The sequence below is a fragment of the Setaria viridis genome, chromosome 7 (assembly GCF_005286985.2).
Source record: "Setaria viridis chromosome 7, Setaria_viridis_v4.0, whole genome shotgun sequence".
Lineage (NCBI taxonomy): Eukaryota > Viridiplantae > Streptophyta > Magnoliopsida > Poales > Poaceae > Setaria > Setaria viridis.
The window spans coordinates 19506615-19532660 of record NC_048269.2 but is presented as its reverse complement, the minus strand read 5'-3'; the positions used below and the strand labels follow the sequence as shown (position 1 = coordinate 19532660).

Sequence of the window (26046 nt, the reverse complement as noted above, 5' to 3'; positions counted from 1 at the left end):
TATGATATATCTGAGAATCTAAAAGCACTTTATTGATATATTTGTAAGCTTTAATCGGGTTATCATCAATCACCAAAAAGGGGAGATTGAAACTGCATATAGGCTCCTAAGTGGGTTTTAGTGAATCGAATGACAAAACGATCAAATGACTGACTTGTTTGATTAAGATTGTGAGCAGGGTTTTATTCTCATATTTATTATATGATATTGTCTTTTAAGTTAAATGTGTATTATATGGCTCACAATAAAGAAAATCAAGTAAGTGTGTGACCCCATAATGAAATTGTATGATCAATGACAAGCAAGGGTGAAGTAAAACTTGAGAATATGCTTGATAGTTGATCTATAAGGGTGCGTTTGGTTTCGAGGACGGGATGGGACGGGACGGGACGATCTCATTTTTGCTAGTGTTTGGTTGGGAAACATACGGGATGGGGTCGTCCCTAGTAGGGGATATACCGCAAATATCCGGGACGCTCCCGTCCGCCAAAAATGAGCGGACGGGGTCCTCCCACTTCAATGCCGTCGTCCCCCGTCTGACACGCGAGAGGGAGCAACAATGAGCGGGCGAGCTCCACCGTGGCCGCGCGGGTGAGCTGGAGCTTCGTCGCGGCCCTCCATGGCTGGCGTGGGCGAGCTCCGCCGCGAGCACACGGGCGAGCTAGAGCTCCACCGCGGCCCTCCATGGCCGGCGGAGGCGAGCTCCGCCGTGGCCCTCCATGGTCGGTGGGGGCGAGCTCCGCCGTGGGCGAGCTGGACCTCCGCCGCGGCCGCGCGGGCGAGCTGGAGCTCTGAAGCGTCCCCACATAAGTAGAGACTAAATGTGATACAAATATCAGTCACAGGAGGTTGATAACACATTTATTCGACAGATAATTCAGTTACCGTACAACTCCCGGGGGAGTGGGCGTGAAAGCCACACAACGATAAGAAGTAAATAAACAACAGTGGCTAACCAAGCGACTGCCAAAAGACAGCACTCGGGACTACATGGCAGCAGCAGCATCTTGGAAAGGCCAACACCACAGGCAGCGTTGGGTGTGGACACAACCTCTACTCAAGGTCTTCGGCGATGAAGTCCGGGTCTTCCTCTGTAGTTACGAAGCAAGGGTGAGTACGAACGTACTCAACAAGTCTAACCCCATCCACGGAGGGGGATACAAGCAAGTATATGCACATGATAAAACAAGGATAGGCTAGAGTTTATTTGCAGTAAAGCTAGATTTTCCACACATGCATAGGCTCATTTTCAAACAAATTTTTGTAAAGCTTTTCTTTGGTAACTGAACATGGAGTGGGGTTGATCCTACACAAAGGATCCAAGTTTTATTGCTATCGGACTCCCCGTCCGCCATAGCTCACGGCACAACTGCCGAACACTTCCAAAACCCAAAACACACACACACACCCACACACACCCGTGACCATCCATGCCCAAGAACTAGTTGTGTGACCAAGCCATAACTTGTCCAATGCCATGGGCACGGCTACCCGGATAGGTTTTAACTCTGCAGAGGTTGTACACTTTTCCCACAAGTAGGGTACCGCAGCACGATCACCTTAGTGTCGGTGCGGATCCTAACAAAGCCATTACCCACCTTAGCTAAGACTGGCTAGCCCTCACGGAAGCACCTAAGGGGTTCACAGCTCATCCACGAGACCGTAACCGGGACCTAAGTCACCAAGATCTTACTCCTTTTCCATGGGTTCCCGTTGCTCACCAGCACCCCTGAAGACTAACAGTTCAGCTAGTGGAATTTATGCTAAGCCGTTGCCCATACAACGGTTGAGTGGTTGCACAATGGTTGAATTAGGCAAGATGACACATCAACTCGGTCCTTAACCACGACAAGATGGATATCTCCCGATATTGCTTAACCACCAAGGTACGAGCACAACACCCTGGCATCCCACACAAGGAATACCCATCCATCCTGTCTACACTTCCTTTTCCTTTGAGCCCAGAAAGTCATTTTTCTCACTTGCACACACACACACACACATTTATTTTCCGAATACACCATTGTAATAATGATTGTAGTTAAGTAGCAATTTCCTAAGCATTCTAGCAGTGGTTATCGACTAAATAGAGCGAGTCATATTTAGAGACAACCATAGGGTAACAAGGATTGTTCATAACAATCAAGGGGTGGCTATCCAACCATGTCTTGCGATGAAATAATATGCATTTTGTAAAACGGGCCAATAGGTTGTGTTTGAAAAACTAGGTATTAAATATGCATCAAAGGGTAAGATTGGACTTGCCATTTTCAAAGCCTTCCGGAAGCTCCGGCTCGTGCTGCTGGTCCTCGGGCTCGGGCTCGCGGTCAAACTCCTCCTCGGGATCCTCCTCGGGCAAACCGCGATCTACGGCACACACAAACGGACACACAAATAAATAAAAAGGAAATCGGTTTTTAACCGTGAACTCCGAACAGAAAACGTGAACGGAAAATAGGTAGAAAGATTATTTTTGGGAAATTTGGATATGGATCGGCGAAAGTATCCTGGAGGAGGACGTGGTAAAATTTGGGATCAATTGGAGGAAGTTTGGCGCATGAAATGACGGGTTAAACATGAATTAGGAGCTTAAAAGGAAGGTTTAGGACTGATTTGCGCTAAACCAGGGACCTATTTGTGAATACTTTTGGAGGTGGAGGGGCATATCTGCGAATAGGTTTATGAGAGTGGTGGAAGGGCCTATTTGTAATTTGGGAAAAGGTGGGGGTCAGATCCAAAATCCGGAGCATTCTTATTTTCCTCTCCAAGTTCTTGGAGAGGGAGAGAGAGATGGGGTTGACCGGCGGCGGCCGACCGGACCTCGCCGGCGGCGAGCCGTGGGCCGGGGCGGTGGAGGGATGGAAGGGGGCTCCATTTTGCATGTTACCGTGAGGGATTGGAGGTGGGGGAAAGGCGACCGGCAGTGGTTAAGGTGGCGGCGGCGCTCGGGTGGAGGCGGGAGGCGGCGGCGCACGGGCGGCGGCGGGAGGCGGCGGTGCACGGGCGGCGGTGGCGAGCTGGGGTGGTGGTGGTGTGGCAAGGGAGGCCGGGCGAGCGGCCCTTTTTATAGGCCGGCGAGGGGCGGCCGGCGGTGGGGGACCGGGCGGCCGGCGGTGTGTGGCATGGGGTGGGGGCCGGGCAGGCCGGGCCGGCGGTAGGGGCTCAGGTGCCGGAGGAGGGCGTCGCGGGGGAAGGCGGCACGGCAATGGTGGCGTGCGGCGGGCGGCACCGGAGGAGAGGTAGGGGCCGGCGGCGGCGCACCGGGTGCGCGGGGCCGGGCCGGGCCAGGCCGGTCGGGCGGCGCGGGCGTGCGCGCAGGGCCGGGCAGTCGAGGGGGTCGGGCGCCGGAGGGGCCGGCCGGAGTAATGGCGGGGGGGGCGGTTCAGACGGAGTGGCGCCAGGAGCCGGCGTGCGGTGCGCCAGGAAGAAGAAGGAGGGAGGAGAGAGAAGAAGGAGGGAGGAAGAGGAAAGAAGAAAAAGAAAGGAAGAAGGAAAAAGAAGAAGGAAAAGGGGAGGGGAAAAGAGAAAGAAAAAGAGAGAGACCGGTGGCATTCACGGCACGCGGTCAGAGCACACTCGCGGCGTCTGACGACGGCACGCGGCGAGAAACACGGGCACGGTTAAAAAGATGGCTGTCGGCTTGGGTGCCGGGACGGCGAAATCGCCGGGAAGATTTCTGATTTCCGGGAGCTCAGCGGTAAAAAGATTTTAAAAGCGATTTTTAACGGGTGATTTTAGTTGGTGATTTCCGCGGATGTTACAAGCTCCGCCGTGGCCCTCCATGGCCGGTGGGGGCGAGCTCCGTCACGGGCGCACGGGCGAGCTGGACCTCCGCCGCGACCCTCCATGGCCGGCGGGGGTGAGTAGGGGCGGCGGCGGGGGGATCGGGGGGCCGGGGTTGGAGCAGGGGTGGCGACGGGGTGGAGAGGGGCGGCGCGGGGGGTGGAGTAGGGGCGGCCCCATGGCCGGTGTGGGGCGAGCAGGGGCGGCGGCGGGTAGATCGGGGGGCGGCGGGGTGGCGTGGCCTAGGAGGAGGAGGAAGAAGATACTTAGCATGATAGGTGGGCCCCACGAACGGTGTTTGACGGAAGGAGGAAATAGTGCTCGTCCTGTCTGTTGCAATCTCTCACACCAAACAAAAAATTAGGACGGACCCATCCCATTGAACCAAATATGAAATGGGATCATCCCATCCCGGAAAACTGGGATGGAACCATCCCGTCCTACATTGTCTTCCATCCAAACACATACTAAGTCTCCAAATCATATGATAGCTTGATTAACAAGTAAAGGGATCATTAAGAAAAAAATAGTGATATTCACAAATGGATGTTGCAAGACTTCATGTGTATATGATAAAAAGATATGAGCTTACGTGCTACATATTGGTCTTGTTATTGGAAGCTTGCAATTCATGAGATATTCTTTATGAATTAAGAACAAGCATTTGAAGAGGATTTCAAATGGGATTTCATTGTTGATGTCAAAGCAAAACTAAACTCAAAGTGGCAAGAATAGGTGAAGAAATCAAGCAAGATACTAGAGCGAGGGACTAAGCAAGCTTTGGACAAGCGATGGCTTGGACCATGTCCATTTTGCTAAGGTAAAGTGGTTAGTATCCGGAGGGTTTCGAAGTATCATATCTAAGCCTTTTCGAGTGAAGCAATTGTAATGACCTAGATTAAATAAGCCGAGTTTTAATCTTAAGACAAGTCCCCTAGTCTGGTCAACTCAGCCTCCTTTAGAAATTTCGGCTAAGTCTGGAAATCAGCCCAACCTAGCACCTTAGAGCGGGTCTATCTTTCGAAAGTTGAACGGAGCATCAAGAAATCCCTTTGTAAAAGTTGGAGAACTAAGTTTCTACAACAACTTTGTTAATTGGACCTTGGTCCAATTCACCTCCGAAGTTTCCCAAATCAGCAGCTCAAGTCAGCCCAGAACCCTGAAAACCAGACAAGCAGCCGTTTTTCCTCTAAGTCCTGAAAATAGGCGTTCCTCCAAACTTTGAAGCGTTGAATCTCCAAGTTCACTGCGCTTTTGAACTCCATCAAATTACAAAAGTTGAACCTTGGTCTGTGTACTACAACTCTTGTAAAGAAAGTCAACATGGTGCGGTTTGGAAATCGGGAGATCCAGAGGCTGGAAGATGGGCCCAGCGAGGGACCTCGCGGATCCGTTGGCCAGACAGCGCCAGAGCGCGCGTGCGCCGCACTCTAGAGCGTCGTCGCCACATGGTGTGGCCTCACCGGCGAGCGCCGCCTCGCCCAGTCGCCGGCCGCGATAAGATAGATCAGTGCGCCTCTTTGCCAGTCTCGCGCAGAAGCGCCCTGCAGGCCCTCTGCCCCATCTCGTCCCGCCCGAGGCCTCGCCTCCCGCGCGCATCCGCCCCACCAGTATCCTTGGCCGCGCGCCACAACACCTTCCGGCCCTCCCGTCACACCCCGGCCGCGCTGCCTACGCGTGCGCCCTGCGACGCTGCCGCCTCCGCCAACCTCCGCGCAGGCAGTGACAGCTCCTCCACCACCCTGCCAGTAGCGTGCTCCGGCAGAGCCGCTAGTCCCGTGCATGCTCGTGTCACACCGCTCGCTCTATCACCTCGCCTGCAACGTCCCCGCCTGCAGTGCCCTTCCCTCCATCCTGTCTGCCAATGGCACCGCCGCCATCAACGGCTGCGACCACACAGGCGCGCAGACCTAGTAGATCCGCATGCCCAGCAAACCCGCTTCGCCCCAGCTCAAAATCCTTGCTACCCAACCTAGCGCAAGATCGCGCCCGAGCTCGCCAATGGAGGCGCCGACCAATCGCCGCCGCAACAGAGCACTTCTTCTCCCTCGATCTTATCCTCGCGCCCGCTCGAGCTCACTTCATCCCTCCGAACTCTTCCGTGCAACTATAAAAGGGGTACCGAAGCCTCTTACTGGAGTTCCCTTCGCTACCACCGCCCTTGCCGTGCTACTTGCATTGTTCTTCTCCATCGCACTCGCTGCCGCACACTCCTCTGCTTCGCGCTCAAGCGCCGCCGCCTGAGCTCTGTGTGGAACACCCCCTTCCGCCCAACACCGCGCTTTGCCGACCCCACCAGCCGCTTCACCATCCTTCCGCACAGCTCTATAGCTTGCTTGTTGTCCACAAGAAGCACCACCGCCGCCGCCGAAGCGCTGTTGTTCCTCATTCCACCTCGGCCTGTTTCTTCCCGACCCCGAGACCTCGTCAGTGGGACCGGAGGTGAGCTGCCGACCCCCTTCCAGCTCGCCTGACCCTGTCGACCTCACTCGAGTGTTGTCCGCCTCACCTGAGGGCTCGGTTGTGTCTCTTTCTTTTGACCGAGGGTATCTGTATAAAATTCCGAGGACTCCTCTGTACTAAATCTGAGGACCCCGGTGGAGTTATTCCTTAAGTTCAAGGGTCAGATCGTAAGTTTTCCCCGATCCGACTCTTTTAACTCGTTTTAAATCGACATAAGGTTGGAAATTACATTTTAAATTGAGGAAAAATCAGAAAAATGTGAAATCACTTGGGTTGGAATCCTCGTTCTGAGTAGAATCCAATAAAGTAGGTTTCGCACCTTTTCCTGTAGTTTTGCTATAGTTTTGGGTTTAAATCCTTGCTTACTGTTGAAATCACCATCTAAGTGTCTCAACCTTGCATTGCATTTCGTGTAGAGCTGAACCTCGCCGACGGTACGTACGAGCTTCACCCGACGTCGGAAGACGAAGTCGTAGCTGAGCCACCGCTTGCAGAAGTTGAGCCCGTGCACGCTGAGGATCAGTCTGCTACCGCCCCGCTTGAAGGCAAGCCCCGGAGCATAACCCAGTTTTTCTAAACTTGTGCATACCTTCTGCTGTCATGTGTGTGCATTTACGGTGCTGGAGTTGATTGAAACCGTAGATACATGACTTAGTTTCCCTTTGATCTGAACCCTAGTATGATAGGCCGAGTAGCTGCTTTGCTTAAATAGGACTCGGTAAAAGTCGAGTGATTTCTTGTCACTCGCGAGTTATAGGAGTTGCTTGCTTCTTTTTGCTACAACTATAAGGACGATGGACGGGGCAGGGCTCTGTGAACTATTTTGGTGGTCGATGGATTGCCCGTCTGTCTACATGAAATTGGTTTAAGGTCGAAAAGTGATGGTGTTCATGATCAAGTGTTTGAAAGTACTAATCTCATACCTACTATGGGATGGGGAAGCCTAGTACCTGATTGAACCGGCAAGTGACTTATACCCCTGCTGTCCTTGGAACGTAGTTCCCATGGTGCATCATGTGGATGCAAGTGCCGTCACAGTACGGTAGAGATCGGGACTGTGGAGCATTGCATGCCAAAGACGATTTGGACCTGACACGCGCCTGGGAATTGATGGGGACGGCTAACAAGTGAAGCGACCCTTCGTGGTACGCGGATGTCGTGAGATTAGGTTCACCATGCATGGTTAAGAAATTCAAATCCGTTCGTCTGCCTCTCACAGTTTGGGACTGCTTGATCGCTATGCTACACTGAGTAAGAACGGAAAATGATGGTGATCTAAATTTGTTACTTGTTTAATTACTTGGAAACCATTGCTTGTTTAGTATAGCTGCTAAGTTAGAATGGTAAATGAACGTAGAACTTGAGCTAAAATATTAAAAGTAAGGATCTACTGTAGTCGCTTTTGGCAAAACAAACCCCTCAGCCAAAAAGCCTTGCATGTCTAGAAGTTGGTGGATTAGAACCACCCGTCGGTTAAGTCTTGTTGAGCATAGTTGCTCAGCCTTACTTGTGGCACATCTTTCAGGTGATGTTGAAGCCCCTGAGTTTGCTGCCTGTGGCACTTGGCCTCCCTACCTTCCTCCTGGGTGGACGGTCGAGTGGGATCCCTCCTCGAACGGCGAGGACAGGGATCATTGATGTCATGATCGGCCTCATCGTGACGTCCGACTTCGGCGCTAGCTTCCGTTTGTTTATTTCCGCTACTTAAGAACTTTGCAAACTTTGTTTGAATCTCGAACCTGGTGTTGTAATAAATTAATGTACTTGTTTAATTTGGATGATCTATTACATTCTTTGGAACCACTCACCTTCGAGTGAGCTCTGCTTCTTCGGTCCTGTGTAGTGGTTTATCGGATGAAATCCGACGGACTGCTGAGTTAACTTGATTAAAGCATATGATCGTGTGTTAGGCGACTTAATTTTGCTTTAGCTAAGTGAATTAGGGTGGTTCCGCCACAGCCGGTTAGCAAGAATAAAGTGGAAGAGGTCGAGAGCAATCCGAGTGCTAACTAAATTGGAAAGGAAGGTTTATACATCTACCCGATGAAGGATAATACTGATATCTTTTCACTATTGGCAAGATGGATGCTTATAATTCTGCACATAACCTTTGTCCTTATGATTGAGTAAGCTTCGGATTAAATGGCTAATGGAAAAAAAAATGTACTCTTGCAGATGGTGCGCCTGACCCGCTCCGGATCAGCCCCGAGTAGCAGTGGGGATAACCAGGCTCAGCCAGTTAACCTTCTGTTTTTCTTGCCTGCTCGCTTCTCCTGCTCGGCCAGTTCTACCCTCTTGGCTTTCCACTTGTCTTGTTCCTTCAATTTGTTCCAACAATGTATAAGAGTAAATGTCTTCTTATCCTTGTCTAATTCCTTGTACATCTCGCATGCGTCTGAAATCTGTACATGTTAATTATCAATGTATATATCTTTTCAAATGAACCAAATAAAAAAACAAATGATCCAACGTGGAAAACAAACCTTGTCTTGGATAGTTAATCCACTTTGATTCTTACGCTCAATCACCTCGTAGCATGAACAATACTTGTTCATTTGAAACTGAATTGTCAGCCACCTATGCATAATGGAACTCTCTGTCCTAACAGCTACAGTTGTCTTGTTTTTCTCAAAAAAAAGCATGAACTCTACTCCAAAACGTGGAACGAGATTGATTGGCCCCGTGAATGGGATCTTTGCTAACGTTCAACCAAGCTGAGCATACAACTAGATCCTCCTTCGGATCAAATTTTTTTTGTCCTCTTACACAAACCCTTTGTACTGCAGGGCATTCAGTACCTTGAGTTGGCTGCACTTCCGCATCTTCTTGTTGAACTTCAAAAGAAACGTCATGAATATCCTGAGTGCCTTATGTCATCGGAAAGGTGAGGTCGTCCAAACCAGCAATAGCAGCAGCATCTCCATTAATCATGTTCATCCAGAATCCACCACCTTCCATTTGAATGAATCTACAAAAAAAAATGACAAATGCGATGATTCAGCAAACAACAATACCATTTGCCGGCCACGAGCAGTAGGTACCAGAGTACAGTAGCATGCACGACAACAGTACCATGCATGTCCTGGCAATCTTTTTGAAAGAATATATATGCGGCTTGTATCAAAATTCAAGCCATGAAGAAACATTTGGGTATCTGACGAACATAACAGAACTGAACTGAACTAAATTGTACTTCGACATATATGACAAATGCAATGACAGAAAGCAGGCAACAACAGCCTTTCATCCTAGCGAAGGATGGCAGTAGCACCTAGTGGCGGCCCAGCAGACCCTATAGAACCCTAGCAGCCGACAACGTGGATCAATCCTAGCGAGAACCCTAGCGTGCAGCCGCCGTCGTGGATGAAGGATCAAGATCGGCAACAGGAAATAGAGGGAAGATCGCACCTGAACCCTAGCGCGCAGCCGCCGTCGTCGATGATCTGGGCTTCGTGTCGAGGAAAAGATGAAGACCGGCGACGGGAACAATATCTTCGCGTGGGAAGGAGATGGGAAGAAAGTCTTCTCGCGCGCAGGAAGGAGGCGGCGGCGTGGAGAAAGACCGATGGCAAGCACGGAACCCGCGCGTATATTTGCGCGCTAGACAGGGAGATATGCCAATTTGGAAAAGATGGGGAATTAGGATACCAAACTGTTGGAGAGGGGTTTTCCTCAATTTGCCAAAAAATTATGGATGGGGAGGCATTTGCCAAACTGTTAATCTTTTTCATTGTTGCTTTGTCAGGTGTTGGAGGGTATTAGCTAAGCCTCTGGATGGCAGCTTCAAATTATCTCTGCCTGGCAGCAGCAAACTCTCTCTATTATATATAGTTTAACTGAATTTGTATTATTGTATTTATGAAATCATGTTATGGATTCCGAGTATTTATTAATAGAAATATATATTATACTTGTGCTTCTCAAAGAAATTCATTTGACTTATTGAATGCCCTATGCATTTTCTCGTACAAGCAACAAAATAACATACAAAGATCAAATGTATACTTCATCACCATTATTTACGTGCCCTTGTATGAATTAAATAGTACATAGACAGTCTCGTATTGTCTATTCTGTTGTTCGTGTACAATTTTCAAATTACCTGCAAACAATATATTTATCTAAATTATTGAACATGCCCTAATATTTGGCTCGGCGAGGGCAGCAATCCAAACGTGCCTTAATATATGTTTTTAGGTTCTCCTTTATCTGTTAGCATCAGGTGTGTTGCATTAAAAAAAACATATTGCTATATGCGCACATTTCGTACGCTAGCACCTAACCCGATGGCGGATCGGCGACGTCGGCTGCAATGCTGACGATTTTAATCCTCAATTTGTTTGTGTCGCTAGGTGCGCATGCCGCACACGGACCCAACACGTGGGCTGGGTCATGGTGTGTGCCTTGATCGGGCACGCCACCCCTCCCGGGCCGGCACCTAATGAACCCGTGCGGCTCCGCCAAGACGCTCGAGGTGGCACTAAAAGCACACGTCACATTAGCTTCTCGCTCCAATCACGGGTGATTTTTTTAGTTATTCTGCAGGCTAAGTTGCCAACTGCAAATTAAACGTAGCTCAGCTGGTGCCCACAAGGTCATAAGGGTTCGAGTCCTCGACTCAATAATGATGCTCGTCTTTTCCTAAATTTATTCTAGGATTTAATTTATTCTTTCAGTGGCAAGGGATGTGGTCGTCGACAACGAGACGCCAGTGGTGACTTCGTCAATCTCGAGGATTTGCCGGTTCAGTCTTTCAAAGATGCTCATAAGCGTGCGTGTGTTCGCAAGGGTGAGTGTACGTGCGTGTATGTGAGCGTCTACGTCTGTATTGTGTAATTTGAAAAAAAAATTAAGTTGTCAACTGGTGAGAATCACATGATACACAAGATAATCAGCCGTAAAGATCACCCACACGAGATGATTTGCTGAGACATGACATATGTACACTTGCAAAATTGCACGACTGGTTTCAATCGATGATGTTGTTCGAGCTCCAGATGGCCATTTAACATTAATTAAAAAGTGCGAATACATAAAGTAACATTATGTCAAAATAAGGTGCACACAAAAAAAGAACAGTACACGTTCGTGCGTGGGCTGAGAACCTCGCACCAGCCCACAACGCAAATTCAGCCCACGCCCGATCAAAACTGCCGATGCCATTTGTCGTCTCGTCTCCCGCTGGCCGCTGAAACCCCTCATCATTTCGTTCACGTGTTGAAACACGAGGGAGGGAAAGAGGCGGCCGATGAGCGACGAGAACCACGGAGCAGACGTAGGTCGGGCGGGCGATTGCTCGTGGTGGGTCCAATGGTCCACGCATGGCGAGTTCCCGTTAGAAAACAAAAGGTTAGAAGAACAAAAAGGTTCCATTGGAAAACAAAAAAAAGTGGCAAAATTGCTAATCGCACGTGTCATGCGCAGATCATTACCCACTGCCGCGACACGATCCTACGTGCGCCGGGTAAGATTTCAAGTCTTCTATACTCTGCAGTATCGTACCCACTGCCGCGACACGATCCTACGTGCGCCGGGTAAGAATACGCCTTCGTACCCACTGCCGCGTCACGACCTCCGTGCGCCGGGTACGGTGTGCCTACGAGGCACGACACCCGTCCGGGGCGCCCACCTTATGAGAGTGTGTCGATTTCCAACGATACACGATATGGGACTAAAGTTTTTTCGGTTCGATGCTCGAGGCGGCCAGCGCGACGGCCGCATCTGGCTTCCCGTCCCCATCTCCCTGCTCCGTTCTCCTCTCGGCCTCCCACGGCAATAAGTGCTGACCAGCCGAAGTGCCGAACCATCAGCAGATACAGTCCGTTCGCTCTCCGTTCTTGCGCGGCCGGTATGGTTCGTCACCTCGTCGGGAGAAGGAGGCGGCGGCAGATCTCGTCGGCATGGGGGCCCTGCAGATTGAGCCCCAAGTCCATTGCGCAAGCAACGGCGATCGGAAGTCCGAAACGACAAGCAGCGGCGGCGGCGGCGGCGGTGCAAGAACAAGCGGCGCTGGCGCCAGAACCCCAGCCGCGGGCGGACACCTACTGCATGGTGAGGACGTGAGCAAAGCGCTGAGAGGACGAGAGCGCGGCGCTGCAGGCGGCGAGGTGGCTGTCTGCGGCGGCAGCGCAAGAACAAGATGTAATAGCGCCATATCGAGTGGCGGAGTGGGTAAAAATGAAAATCGAGGGCGGACAGATTTTCTTGGAGATCAAACATTGAGAGTTCGGAAGAGCAACAGCAAGAGTGTTCCAAATGTAATGTGGTTGTTAAAATTCTCTGTATGACGACCACTCTCAAATAATTTTAGACAGAGGGGGAAAGAAGCTAGCAAGGTGGCTGCAGAACGAAGGAGCTCTGCATGATGATTTTTCCCAGACCACTGATGCCTGATGCAGATTAAAACAGTTACACCTTACAAAGCTCTGCATGATGATTTTTCCCAGATCACTGATGCCTGATGCAGATTAAAACAGTTACACCTTACAAAAATTATCAGTTGATGTGTCACAATGGCTACTTTTTTATTAGATGGCATTGACTTTTGTTGTTTTAAGTGAATCTTAATTCTGATCGTGCTGTGCGTAGGCCAGTCTCAATGCACAGTTTCATTGCACTGTTATCAAGACTGCAAACTTGGTAACTGTGCCTGCTGGGTTTCATGGGAACGGAACTTCTCTCATTCCATGAAACTCCATCATCTCTCTCCGTATGAAGACCTTGCCAAGTCAGCAATTTTGCTGATGTGGCATAAAACTTAATGATGATGAAACTCTCTATGAAACTTACACTAAGACTGGCTTTATTGAAGTATTCTGATTGTTAACACAGTGAGTTCATGGAACTGTAACTAATTATGAAATCTTTCCGATCGAGCAGAGGCTGTAAGGGTGTTCATCTCTATTCTTTATGCTTTCACACGGTTGGAACTTGGAAGACAGAAATCAATCCGGCCCAGAAATAGTTGGCTTGGTGGGTTGCTTCTTCCATTCAAGGTCACCTCTCTCATTCCATGAAACTCCATCATTCATTCCATGAAACTTCTCTCTCATTCCATGAAACTCCATCATCTCTCTCCTCATGAAGACCTTGCCAAGTCAGCAATTTTGCTGATGTGGCATAAAAATTAATGATGATAAAACTCTCTTTGAAACTCACACTAAGACTAGCCTTATTGAAGTATTCTGATTATTAACACAGTAAGTGCATAGAGCTGTAACTGATTATGAAATCTTTCCGATCGAGCAGGGGCTGTAAGGCTGTTCATCTCTACTCTTTATGCTTCCGTACGGTCGGAACTTGGAAGACAGAAATCAACCCGGTCCAGAAATAGTTGGCTTGGTGGGCTGCTCCTTCCATTCAAGGTCACCTCTCTCATTCTATGAAACTCCATCATTCTATGAAACTTCTCTCTCATTTCATGAAACTCCATCATCTCTCTCCTCATGAAGACCTTGCCAAGTCAGCAATTTTGCTGATGTGGCATAAAAATTAATGATGATAAAACTCTTTATGAAACTCACACTAAGACTGGCCTTATTGAAGTATTCTGATTGTTAACACAGTGAGTGCATGGAACTGTAAATGAAATCTTTCCGATCGAGCAAGAGCTGTAAGGCTGTTGATCTACTCTATATGCATGAACTTGGAAGACAGAAATCAATCCGGCTCAGAAATAGTTAGATTGGTGGGCTGCTTCTTCGTTCTTGTGAACTTCATATAGCACCAATGGACAGGATTAAAAAAATTGCCAAGCGCACGTGTCATGCGCTTGAAGGCCAAACTCCATGAGCCCGACCCTGCGGCATCGGTAGCTGACATTACTCATCGTCATAGTGTCGCTGTGTGTACGTACCGCACACGGTGCCACCGCAGCCACAACACGAGGGGTGTCCTCGTGAGTTGGGTGTGCCTCCATTGGACACGCCACCCATTCGCCCTCGGCCCATTTTGAAACGGTGTGCGCCAGCTAGTCTCGTCGGTATGGTACTTTTGCGTCGCCATTCTCGCGTGATTCGTCGGTTCACGGCGCTGCCGGCCAGATTAATTAGCAGCGGGGCTTTTTTAGGGTTGCTTGACGGGTTCGAAGGAAAGAACAACAGCCCAGCCCAGAATGGGTATGGGTACACCGCGACCTGAGCCTTCAGCCCAGTGTGCTGTGGTCCGACGGTTTCTGGTGCTGGTTGGGCTGCTTCTTCATTCTCCTCTGTGGGCCTGGTGCTTCGAGCTGTGCATGTTTTTGTTTGCAGGGTAAATGCAATCGGAGAACAGCAGGATTTGGTTGGTTGAGCTGAGAGCATCACGTGCGAGTCTATCTATCTACCTGGTTGTCTGCTTGTTCTTCTCCTGACAGGACTGGCACTGGCCTGGCCAGAGTGTGCAGGATGGGCTAGGATGGGCTTTTCCCTACCTGTGCCGAGCGCTGCTGATACCGTCTGCATCCTGCATAGATGATTGCGAGCAGCCATGTGCACCTCCAGCAGGCCCCTTCGGCCGATAGATGCTGCAGATCCCAGAGATTCCCCGGGGGTGCAGGCGGGCGCACCGTACGGTACGTGCAGACAACGGCGACAGGGGGCAGGCCCGGCCAGCCCAGGGCGACGTACGGTGCCATCTAGCCACGCACACTCGCGGCGTCAACCATCTCCGTCTTAATCATTCGCAGTGGGGGACAACACAGCTAGCTCAGCTAAGCTAGCCATCCCATCAAGGCACGACGCGGTGAGCGCTAGCTTGCTCGTGACTGACCTCATAACGCCACGCGCTTTGTTTACGACAGGACAGATCGAGAGCAAGCAAAGCGAAGGTCGTAGCTTTTTTTTGCTTGTGCCACGTACTGACGTACACGTCCCGTGCAGCGAGGGAGCACATGTGATCGATTCGACGATCTCAGCTCCCGAAAGATCACTAGATGGAATCTCGGCTCGTGCACGCGCGCCCTCTGCCCTACGGTGGATGCACGTTACGTACGGGCCATACGTACGTATACCACCAGGCCACTAGCTAGGTGGCTCGCAATTAGGGTGGTCAAGCAACCAGCCGACCCTGCACTGGAGATCGCGAGTCCGAGACCAAGCCCAGCATAGGATTGATACATCGATCCGTGTTACAAGCCCTCTTCGAGCTTGACGTTGAGCTGTTGTATCTTGCCTTGACCAAATCTTCAGATCGCCCTTGATCATCGATAAGGAGGTTTGTTGGGTGGCTAGCTGTTTTCTGCTCGAGCAACTGCATGCAAACTTTTTTAATCCCCTACCACATTCCAAACTGTTTTCTTCATACTTCTCAATCCAGAACTGGGGTATATAGAATGACGGCCTGCATTGATGCATATTGTAACCGCAGCTGGATCACGCATTCCTTTTTATACCCACGAACTAACCTAATCCGCGGTCAAAGACTGAGCACGTACCATCGACCTAAGCTAGCTCCACTTCACCTAGCGCCTGTTGCTGATCTCAGTACATGTATTATGTATGTATGCTCAGAATTCTCTACCCAACTTACATCTCTAGTTAGTGACACACCAACAAATTCCACAATTAGAAAACGAGTGAAAAACGACGGCAATATATCCCAGTGATACTACAGCGCGTTGTTAGCGACGATACTAACAAGTTGTAAAAAAGAAAAGGACATTCTGACTGCTGTGACGTCTCGATCGGGATCATTTCAGCTGGTGCGATTTGATTTGCGCTTCTGACTTTGCTGTGTGTCATATCGTCACATCGTGAGTCTCAGATAAAAGGCTACTGGTAATTAAGAACAGAAGTTGAGCACATTCTCCTGCGTTAAAGAACAGCCCCTACAATTATTGGCAATCATTTGGTGGCATTGTTTATCCGTGCATGATTCAGGCATGCCAGTAGCAGCACTGCTGCTGTGCTGAAAGTTCCTGGCAGGCAAGGGGACAAGCCGACGTGACGACAAGCATGCATGCAAGCGGGCGAAAGCGGGCTAGCCTAGCCGACTGGACGGATCGCACATGTGTGCACGCATATGATAGTACACAGGACACTCCCGCGCTGACTTTTGGAAACCAGTGTCGACTCGGTGAATTTGGCACTCCTCCTCCCTTGTACTCCAAGGTAACTTAAGCCGTCAAACAAGGAGAATTACCTTCACATCGAGGGCGGTGAATAATAATGCTTGTTGCCAAAGACCTTGAGAACTCGGTACACAGTCGTGGAGATGTGGACGCTCTCCCATCAAGTCATGTTCCAGTTGAAGTTGATCCCACTCACCTTAGATTGGTTATTATTACCATCTCATTTGCAGGTAGTAAGTTCTCATTTGTAGGCGGTAAGTGAGGTGGGCGCCAATGGAAAGGCAGCATAGTTTGCTAAACGGTGGTGTGAATTGAACTTTTTACATAAACGTATCTTACCCCGGGGGGAGGGGGGGCATGGGCCCTATGATGCTCCAATGCTGGTCATAACAAATCGCTTCATAAATTAAAATGTAGACTTGATTCCCGCCATTATGAAAGAATAGGAATGATAAAGTGTGAGCAAATGTTGGTGCACAATGTAGTTTTTCTTTGAGGAATCGCGTCAGACTACTAGGAAGACATCACTGCAATTGTTGAATTCACGAGTTGCTGCGTGTGGGCGTGGGGGTGGGAGTTGGTGGTGGAATTGATCTCATTCGAGGGTGAACAAAATTCGACATATTTTAAAAGGTTGATCTATAGACTACAGAAAACAAAACATATGTCAGATGTCAAGGCTCCTCAGGCTAGTTAACCATCAAACATCAACGCAGATCTGGAAGTGATTTGACAGACACCAGCCCTGACGTGAATCACAATTATTACCGAAAAAACAAACTTTCCAAAAACACAATAATAAAAAGGAGCCGACGACCAGACATGGTGAAACTTTTCATTCCGAGGGGTGCATTTCGCCCGGCGCGCACAGCACCACTGGTACCTGCAGGCAGCAAATTAAAGCTGGCTCCGTGGTCAAGACGACCGACGTGACCCAACCAACCCCGTCCCGTCCCGCGCGCATGCACCGGTTGCTCGCGGCGGTGCTCGCTCTTCTACGCCACCGCCACCACTTGTCCGGTGGCGAGTAGTAGTAATTAAGGATGCTAATCGAAGAAAGCACACTGCACTATGACCCTCTGTTCCCAAACAGCTCATGGAACTGTGTCTCGCCAGTGTGTTGAAACAGGCTCAAATAATTCACAGGTGACCGATGCATTGTCTGAGGAAGGGCAAGAGTAGCCTATCCATCTTGTCACAAACACAAGGTACATTATTCTGGCCTTTTTCATGCTTGGCGGTAACTGTTGCTTACTGCCAATCAGTGACCAAGCTTACATCCTAATTAACGGTGGGACACATGTATTCGATATTTCGACTTCAACATCACCATCCACCAGCATGTAAAGCAGCACTACCACCAGCAGAGCAGCTGCGGGCACATCAAGCCACTAATCGTGCGGGATTAATCAATTATTGCCTGGAACGAACAGAGCAGAACGCACGCACATGGTTGGGAACGGCAAACCACCTTAATTACACTGTCAGCCAAGTGCGATTAACCCTAAGCACATTCTTAACCGGCGCCAACACCACACGCACGCAGGCGCAGACGCAGACGCAAACGCAAGGCGCGATACCAGGCGAAATCACTATTATTATGTAACGCGATCAGGCGGCCTTCGCCGGGGAGCGGGGGCGGGGGCGGGGGCGCGGCGGCGGCGTGCCGGCGAGGCAGTCGCGGGACCGCGTGCACGACCGGTAGATGCTCAGCACGGCGAGCCAGTCGGTGAGGGTGGCGGCCAGCGCCGGCGACCGCCGCTGCCGCCTCCTCGCCTTCGCGTCGTCGGGGACGATGAGGTAGCCGTCGGAGGCGGAGAAGGGGTCGTCGGCGGCGCCGACCTTGCTGGAGAGGAGAGAGGGCGGGAGGGGCAGCGGCAGCGTCCCCGCCGCCGCCTTGGCCGCGGCGGCCTTGCCGCGCGCCGCCTGGCGCGCGGGGGTCTTGGGGATGCCCGGGCGGTGCTCCCAGGAGAAGGGCACCGCGGAGGCGCGCAGCGGGGAGAGGAAGCGGTGGTGGAATGGCGAGGGCGCCGGCGAGAAGGACGGGAAGGAGAAGGAGAGGCCGGAGGAGGCGGAGGACGACGAGGACGAGGAGGTCGAGGACGCCGAGGTGCCGGAGGTGGACGTGGGGACCGTAGAGTTGGAGGAGGACGTCGACGACGGGAGGAGCTGCCTCCGCCGGCGCCGGCGCCGAGTGGCGGCGGCGGGCGCCGGTACTGGCGGGGATGAGGATGGGTTGGGCATTGCCGTGCGGTGTTTCTTGGTGGTGTGGTCAGAGGCACGCGAGAGTGGTGGTGGTCTGGTGGAGTGGAGGCGCAGGTGCGGAGCGGCGTTGGGCTTTTATGGTTGGGCCATGGCGCGGTGACGTGATCCGGATGCGCAGGTCCGGTTTGATCTTGGTAATTTTCTGCATCCGAGACATCGGATCAAGGCGGTAACAGTAATGGAGCTGTACTGTTACGCTAGCATAGGTAGCAGCAGCAGCAGTGGTGGAATTAGCGAAGAGTAAGTTTTATGCGATGGCAGGTTCGAGATCGAGGGCGGGCTTGTCTTATTTACCGCACAGTAAATCAGTAGTCACCATCCCGTTTATGTTAGCAAACATTACTAATCCTGTTCTTAGATATAGTAGGAGTACCTCTTTTGTTTTATTTTCTTTCTTTTTTCAACGCAGAAAGAAACATGATGGAGAGGGGCATCATAAAACAAGGCCATCTTGAGAAACAAAACCCCTTCAAACTCCCGAATTAGTATTCTCAATGTACATTAATCCTACCTTATATACTAGTACTCCGTAGTAGCTAGCATGGAAGAACCCTATGTCCGATCACATTCCAAACAACCTTGCCATCAAGACGCAAGTCTCGTACGTAGTTAGGCAAGGATGCTACGACGGAATGATGAACGAGCATTCTTCTTACAACTAGCTTTATTTCCTCGACGCCTCCTTTTCCGTGGGAGGCGAAACAGTGCGACCGAGCGAGGCACACAGTGTTAATTAGGCAGGGAGGGTCTTTCTTTTGCCAATTTCGAGCCGATCCTGACACGCCAACCGGCCTGTAGAGAGTTAAACTCCCGCGCTGCGCTACGTACAGCGGCCGCGTCACCGTTGGTTAGGAAACGCAGCGGTCGCGTGATTAGCCGGGCTAAACATGCTTATTGCTGCAGCTAATCATTTGTGTTTAGCTACTCTAACAACCAGCAGCCAGCAGTCTCGTAATCGCGATTTAATTAGCTTTGCTCTGTGCGGGGGCCGGCGTCAGCGTCACCAAATTAAAGCGAGCACCCCCCCCCCCCCCCCCCCCCCCCCCCCGAATCGAAAAAACGTTAATTCCAAATCGATGAAGGTAGCTGGCTACTTCCAAATCAACGAGACTTGCTCGAATGCAACTACTTTTCCAATGTTTAAAATTAGGAAGACCACTATAGGATCTGACAATGTTTTCAGACTCGAACGAAATCACAAGGACTTTCGGATCGAGTTCGAGCGATGTTTCGTAGTCTGTCATGCACAGGACCTGATATCTACTCCCTCCGTTTCAAATTATACGTATAGTATATATCTAGATGTATAATAATATCTATGAACTTAGAAAAATCAAAATAAACTATAATTTAAATTACAATTTGAAACGGAGAGAGTATTGTCGAAGAAATGAAGCACAATCCCTCTCTACTTGAAACTGAGAACGCCAATGATCGACTCGGTCTGTTAGCCGTCCCTCTCGTTCTACACCTAAACATCAGAAAGCATGTCAAAAACTGAAAGCGGCGCCGCACTACCGCGCGCTACTAGCCACCAACAGTACTTTGGTAATCGAGTACTAGTAGCAGCAGCACGCAGTAGGTGCCGCGTCGTCCACGACCTGACAGCCACCGCCATATTTCCACCACTGCTCTTCTGTTCATGCATCCGCCGGCCACTCCCTCGCAAGCCAAGCCAAGGCAAGGCAGGCCAGGAGCTGGCTGTTCCGCCCTGACGCCCCCATTCGAAAGGTCAAAGGGAGCATCGATCGAGCAGTCGAGCACGCGCACGCAACGCAGCACAATCCGCTGGTGGACGTTGGTTTCCTTTTCGGTTGGCGACAAAGCGCCCGCGACGGTGCGGGTTGGCTTTGCGACCGTATGCCCATTGCGCTAGCTGATGCGGTCAGGCCACTCACAGGCGCGGCGGGTGGTTGGTTCGGCTCGGCAGGGACGCCGTCGCCTAGCCAGGTTCGCGAGGAGAAAAAGCCGTGTCGCGCGCGTGCTCCGTCGCGGGCGGGATATGATTACTGCCCAGTGCCCGGAGCCCGGAGCCCGGAGCCCGGAGTCCGGACCGCGACGGGAGTGCGGACGCGTGCGTGGCGGAACTGATTCAGGGAGATCCTACTACTCCGAGGGTGTGTGCCCAAGGCCCATGCGTTAGCCGTTAGCTAGCGTTGATCGATCGGCATTCGGCAGCGTCAAGTGGTGTAGGTGGAGTGATCAGTGATCACCGGATGCGCGCGAGGGGGTGTAAGGATCCTCCAAATTATACCCGTTTAATCAAGTTATAAATAAGAATAACTTACATCGTCCTTGAGATGTGTCACAAGCATTATCCAGAATTTATACACACCTCACTTGCACAACAACATAAACATCATTACCTTATAACAATCCATTCATAATCCATCACATTACATAAACAGGTTCAAGTTCACATACATAACAAATTCATAGATTTTTGCAGCGGAAATTTCTATCATCGCTCTCATGCGATACAACACACAATAAGAAGGTTAACACCATATGCTGATAGTACCCTTCTCATAGCCATGGCCATCACTTCCTACCCGCACGTCCGTCCGCGGGGAAGAAGTACCAAAGACGATCTCTGGCTACGGATCACCTGCAACAACTTAATGGTGGTACCGTGAGTACAAAAGGTACTCTGCAAGTCTTATCCAAATTTGGGTATATACTTGCTCGACTCTCAAGGAGAATGTATTTAGTTAAGTAGCAAGGAATAGTTTTGGTAATTAAATTTGCATAAAAACCATCTACATTTGATAAGTTATAATAAGCAAAAGATATGGCATTCTATGATCTCAAGCATCAAGTAATTGCAATAGTAAATGTGATCATAAGCATGAGCTCAATCGTCCATGAACTCAATTTGGTAACTCTACGTTAAATTCAAAGTACAAGAGCGTGCTCTTTGACTGGGAGCATGGCTATTGCAATAGATTATAACCCTGCAGAGTTCGCACACGAGATGCAAGACCAACGACCCCAGCCGAGGATAAGTGTTGATTCATGCCCCTAACGGTTCACATACCCACACCCAGCTATGAACGAACAGTTGGAATGGATAGATGCACCGGACACGACCAATCACACCTCATCCCATCCCGTACAGAATTCAGTCAAGGCAAGGTGCGACTTATGCTACTTGGCTTGCCATTCCCATATTTAAGCATGTGGTTTGTACGAAATAGTGCTCAAGTATCAAAGAGATAACGACCGGGTTTTAACCAACTCAAGCAAAACTAAGCCAAGTGAGCTCCAATCTCAACATGACCCATTCTTGCTCAAGTTCGATTCATCATTCCTAGTTGCTCAATTCTAGACCATTCATAGCTAACCAAGTATTATTTAATCAAACATTCTATAACTCACGAGTGGTGGTGATCTTTCCACCTCTCGACTTCTACCAAAGCTAAGCATGGATAAGCAACTTAAATTCGTGACACCGAACAAGCATACTTGCCTAGAAGGAGTTGTTCTAGATCAAGAGTGAATAATGCATCAAGTAGGAGCTAAGCAACATACATAATTATTAACACATAATTATTAACTCATGCACATACAAGACACATATACATCATTGATCCAAAATAGGGTTGAAAGAATGCTCATGTGCCTGCCTTGGGGTTCAAAGAGAGCGTCATCGGCGACGGGCTCTGGCTCAGGCTCACCCTCCTCTTGCTCCAGCGTTTCGGTCGGGCTCTGGCTCAGGCTCACCCTCCTCTTGCTCCAGCGTTTCGGTCTCTACACGAGTGCAATAATGCTTGATAAGTAAATATGTTATGAATGATTGCAATGATATGATTAAGCATGTTTTAGCATTGCTAGATAATTATACAAGAGGCAAGTAAAACAAGTGCAAGTGCAAGTGTAAAGGTGCTGGACGAGGGGTGGTGGACCGTTCGGCTTGGAAAAGGCAGACCATCCGGTTTGAACGATGGACCGTTGGGCGGACCGTCCGCTTTTTGCAAAACTAGACATATTCAGGATGGTTTTTGAGTTTGAATGGCGGACCGTCTGCGCCTCATGGGCGGACCGTCTGCAATACAAAATCAGCATATGTCGAAAATATGTGCAGAGGCTTGGTTGGTTGTGTGGTTGAAAGGTGGACCATCCGACTTCCATGGGCGGACCGTCTGCAGTAAATAAGTGCTCGGGAAGTGGAAATGAAAGGTTCTGTTGGTTTTTGTGTGCAAATGGTGGATCGCCCGCGGGTGTCGGACCGTCCGCGCCACGGTCATGGCTCGGCGACGGCGACTCCGGTGTCAGTTTGGGGTGCGATTTGTTTCTATAGGTTCCTAGGAGTGTCTATAATTCATCTAGCGAGATAGATTTGACATGCATTATGGATTTAAAGCTCTAGGTCATCAATGGTGATTTGGCTCTAAAGGGTTTCATGGATTCAAAACCTAGGACAATGGGGTATAGATGGGGGATGGAGATGGCTCACCGGTGATGGGCAGAACTCCGGTGAGGTGCCGCAAGTTAGTGTAGGGTGGCGTTGGGGAAACTTGAGGTCGTCCTTGACTTGAAGCTTGAGGGAGGTCTTGGGGATGGAGGAAGAAGAGCTCGGGGAAGCTCCAAGCTCCAAGCCCAAGGAACAAGATGAAAGAGAGGTGATGCAGCCTGCCAGCGTCAAACTCTGGCGGTCCTCCGACGAAGCTCCGATGAGGTTTAGGGGCTTCAATAGTGGAGGGACCTAGGAAGCTCCTCCATGATTTGGGTGGAAGAGAGAGAGTTTGGGAGTGAATGGGAGGGAGGGAGAGAGAGCTGGGAGGAGCTCAACTCGGGCTGGGGGCGCGGGAGCGATGTGGCGCAAAAGCTCTGCGCACGCGACACACACCGCGGTGTGCTTGCGGACCGTTTGCGCGTGAGGGGCGGACCGTCCGCGGTTGACGTGGCAAAGGTGTTGCCCATGCATGACTAAGTCAAGGTGCTGACGACCGTCCGGCCTATAGGGACGAACCGTCCGCAGGTTAGAAAATGACCTCCAACATTAGCAATTTTTATTTAATAACTAAACTTTAATTAATACTTAATGATGCTCATGATGACATGATTAGCCTAAGCATGTTTAAGGCTGTTAAAGGGGGACTACGGAGATGGTGTGCCTTGCTCGGATCGGACCGACTGGTTAAGTAGGGAAGTTGTTACACAGTCATCGCGACGCAATGCCGTCAGAGAGAGCCTACGGTTTTCATTTTGTACCGCGACGTTTTCGTGTCGATCGGCGCGCGGCGATTGCCAGGACACGCACCGCAGCACGGCTGTCCGGCGTCTTGTCTGTTGGTACAGTAAGTTTAGCGCGCGAGCTTTACTTTGCGGCGACACTTTGCTGAATTCCAGGCAGATACTGTCCGTTTAGAACAACAATTGTATAGTACGCGTGTATAATACTGTTTCCCTATCATATCTTTGTTGTTGTGGTGCATACGCATACATGATACATGCACGGCTGGACAGCAGGAAGACAAGCAATCGGCAACGGCGACGGAACAGCGCTTGTCGCCTCCGAAACGAACAAAGCACATCTCGCGTTTCAACGCTTTATTTGCAAAAGAAAAAAAAATCGCAGCAGCTTCATGATTAGCGCAAGTACACTGATTGACAGGTGGAAATGCTGTGACCCCCTCAAAGATAGAGAGAGAATAAGAGAGAAGAAAAGTAGGACTATGGCAAAAAATTGGCGAGGTACACGCTCAAGCAGTATGAGAGAGCAGGGCAGGCATCAGTTGTTGCGTATAATCATGCGGTTGCTGAAATAATCCCCACGGTTAACCGCAAGGTGGCATGCACGCCCTCCTCCTTTTCCATTGGAATGGGACTGTGTGCTAGCAAACACCTCACCTGATCGAATACCCTGACGATGCTCTCACTCTTTACGCCTTCCAGCCACTTGGGAGAGATCCGATCCGACCCTCTTTTTACTTGACACGGAGGGGGACATGAATCCTAACGCTGCTGATTCTCTCGTAGTCTCATTCTGACTTCTGAGAACAAAGTGGTCGAGGAACACATGTACACACACGCTACGGTGGTTGGGCACCACCACACGGCCCCGGCCGGCGTTCTTTCTCGACGGGCATCATGAGGGGCAGGAAACGAACGGATCAGTTGCTTAATCCTCGCTCGACAGAATCTAGCACTGCTTCGCCTGATGCGTTTTTAGAATGCGTGCACGTACGACCGCTGTCGAGTGCGGGCCAAGGCGTGGAGTCGGATGATGCTTCCTACGCGTCCAACCGAATAAAATTTCGGGGCAGGTGCTAGAAAATTCGGAATTATCATTCCTTCTAATCCTTCGCTTGCTGGTTTGACTTAGACAGCATTTCCATGGATGGGCATGAGAGCGTTAGAGCCTCTCTGGAGTCAAATGGCTGAGGGCTGTTGTTTTTCTTAATTATTTTGTTCTCGGCTGATGGTTTTATGAGGGGGAAAACAAATCCTGAACCAACATTTTCTAAACATCCACTTAATTAGTAAATGTCCCTCGAGAAATATCGTAATTAGGCAAAATGCAATTAGCTAATTGAGGAAAATCCCAAAGAAGACCAATAACCGTCTGCCATTTGTGGAAAAAAACTTGGGAACTGTTTTAAATTTAGTACTGGATAGGAAAAATGTAGGAATATAAAACACCAAAACATTGGATCATTGGAACATGAAATTGCAAGAATGGACATTTGGATGCAAGATGAGCTTAGCTCATCCTCCTCAGCTGGTAAGATTCTTTGTGTGGTGGAATCTGCCCACCAAAGTCCTCAACTCGACACTGGTGCTCGTATTTTCTTGAATTTATCATAGGCTTTAACTAGCACTATTTTTTCAGTGGTAGGCAACGTGCCCGTTGATAGTGACGTGCCAGTAGTGACTTCGTCAATCTCAAGGATCAACCGGCTCATTCTCTCGAAAGTGCTCATAGAAGTAGGATTGCATGCGTATATTTATAGGATAGTGTGTGTATGTGAGCGTCTACGTCTGTACCATGTTTCGAAAAAAAAGAAAGAATGGACATTTGGATGTATAAGGTTCAACCTCTTGGCAGCTAGAACTCCTCCAAAAGCCTACGGAACAAGCTATTCCATAAAAATTCTATAAGATTAGTAGGAACTCAATCTTTTCTTTCAAAGGGCTTCATACGAAAATTTCATGAAGTATTCCAATCCTTCCAAATTCCCCATTTCTCCTTGTTTTTTTCCCCCCAACGTGGGCCTTAGTCCTGCAGTCATGGATGTACGGTGACATGCTTGACGCTGCAGGCCACCAGCAAAGCAAAGGCGAAATAGGAGTAGATTATAATGCAATGCAGATAGGTAGCTATAGTGGAACCGCATGAAGTTATTGGAGATACCATAGGATGATCTAAAAAGACTTGAAGAATCAACGAACCGGACACAGTACACTAGTACGTGCTGGTCCTGCGACATGAAAGCTTCTTGTGTGCAAGCAGTAGTGCTGCGGCTCCACCATGATACCTACTA

At 49.9% G+C, this 26046-nt stretch overlaps 1 protein-coding gene across 1 annotated transcript; it reads right to left on the bottom strand.

The window, feature by feature from the left end:
- Positions 1-17414: 17414 nt before the first annotated feature.
- On the bottom strand, positions 17415-18738 carry LOC117863172 (uncharacterized). The gene has a single exon (XM_034746779.2). It carries the CDS (start codon positions 18536-18538, stop codon positions 17906-17908), a length of 633 nt encoding a protein of 210 aa, XP_034602670.1. The 5' UTR covers positions 18539-18738; the 3' UTR covers positions 17415-17905.
- Positions 18739-26046: the final 7308 nt, after the last annotated feature.